The sequence below is a fragment of the Nicrophorus vespilloides genome, unplaced genomic scaffold, assembly GCF_001412225.1.
Source record: "Nicrophorus vespilloides isolate i.1.1-1 unplaced genomic scaffold, Nicve_v1.0, whole genome shotgun sequence".
NCBI classification, from domain to species: domain Eukaryota; kingdom Metazoa; phylum Arthropoda; class Insecta; order Coleoptera; family Silphidae; genus Nicrophorus; species Nicrophorus vespilloides.
In genome coordinates this window covers 1-1488 of record NW_017098565.1, presented here as the reverse complement: position 1 = coordinate 1488, position 1488 = coordinate 1, and the positions used below count along the sequence as shown (strand labels likewise).

The 1488-nt window shown below is 30.0% G+C and overlaps 1 protein-coding gene across 1 annotated transcript; it reads right to left on the bottom strand.

Moving 5' to 3' along the window:
• Window positions 1-128: 128 nt before the first annotated feature.
• LOC108562757 (protein insensitive-like) lies at window positions 129-924 on the bottom strand. The gene is made up of 3 exons (XM_017921179.1): window positions 892-924; window positions 645-821; window positions 129-569 (listed from the first exon to the last, which is right to left on the bottom strand). Exons 1-3 carry the CDS (start codon window positions 893-895, stop codon window positions 175-177), a joined length of 576 nt encoding a protein of 191 aa, XP_017776668.1. The 5' UTR covers window positions 896-924; the 3' UTR covers window positions 129-174.
• Window positions 925-1488: the final 564 nt, after the last annotated feature.

Below are 1488 nucleotides of genomic sequence, written 5' to 3'. Positions count from 1 at the left end.
CCATTTAGTTTCGATTTATAAACATTTCGACAAATTGTTGTTATTAATTAATTAAAAAGAGAATGTAAGAAAAAGTATAAACTTTTATTAATTTTTTTTATTAAAATAATTACAAAACTTTAATCTTGACAATCATAAATAAAATACAGAGTTTTTCGTCGTTGTTGTTGTTGATTATTTTTTACCTTTTGGTGACTTTCTCTGCTTGTGTTTCCTATCTTCGAACCAGCATCTGTACGTAATCACTTGCAACACATGTTCCCTGGTTACATTGCATTTATTAGTGACGATGGAAATTATATCATCGATTTTATTCGCGTCCAACTTGAGTTTCGGCGATTGCCTTCCCGCCACAGTGTGGGTGGCCAAAGTCTCGCGCGAAAACACCGCACAGAGTAAATTCTGCGTTGCCGACCTGTAATCGCACCACCTGATCCGACTGAAGAAGTTCTTATTAATTAACGTTTCGTGCGGTCCGAAAGTCGTTAACATATTCACTCGCGAATGTGGATGCAACATGTTGTAAGCTATATGTTGGACCATCCTTGCTCTCAGCTTCTCTATATCATCTGAAACACAACAACAACAACAGCAAATATTAGTATTAGAGTTTTTTTTTTCTTTTCAACGAAAACTTAATTTACTTGATGTCATAATCACGTCGCACGGAATCAAATTATTAGTTTCGCTCGAGTTATAATAACTATCGTTCGGTCTGAACAACCCGAAGATTTCAGAAACTCTTCCTAATCTGAAATACGTCGTGTTTTCTTTACACTCCACCAGCACAAAGTTATGATCTGCAGATATAGTTGAAAAATCTACAAGAAAAATGTATCTACTTTTGTATAGATTTCGATTAACAAAACAACAAATATGAAATTAACTTACTCATTTTAAAACTATTAGTGTACGAATTATTCAAAAACTATTTAAAAAAAAAGGAATATATTTATCAATAACTGTAAACATAAATGTCTTCAATTTATAAATTTACATTAAAAATAAATATATGTGTAATATATTTTTTTAAATTATTAATTTGAGTACACTAATTTCATTATTTATAAAACGTGCAGATCTATTTTAATATGTATACGTGCTGCATTGATTCTACCATCTTCACTATTAGTAGTGTGTATGTTTATAAGAAAAAAGTTTTTTTTATTTAAAAAAATGTTTATTTATATAAAAAACGAACTAAGAATAAATTTTGTATAAAATCTAAAATAAATTTCAAGATAGAATGAATCCAATATATGCATATGAAAGCTGAATGTTTGGGGAATCCAGCAAGTATAGATACATTCCTGTGCTCTTATCCATTTTGCTGTAATACTCGTTCAAAGTTGAAAATTTGAAATTAAAACGTTCGAAAAAGCAGTATTTTCACATTTCATTGAATTACTCGAAAACTATAACAGATAGAATGAATCCAAAAGATGCATATGAAAGCTGAATGTTTGGGGAATCTAGCAAGTATCGAAT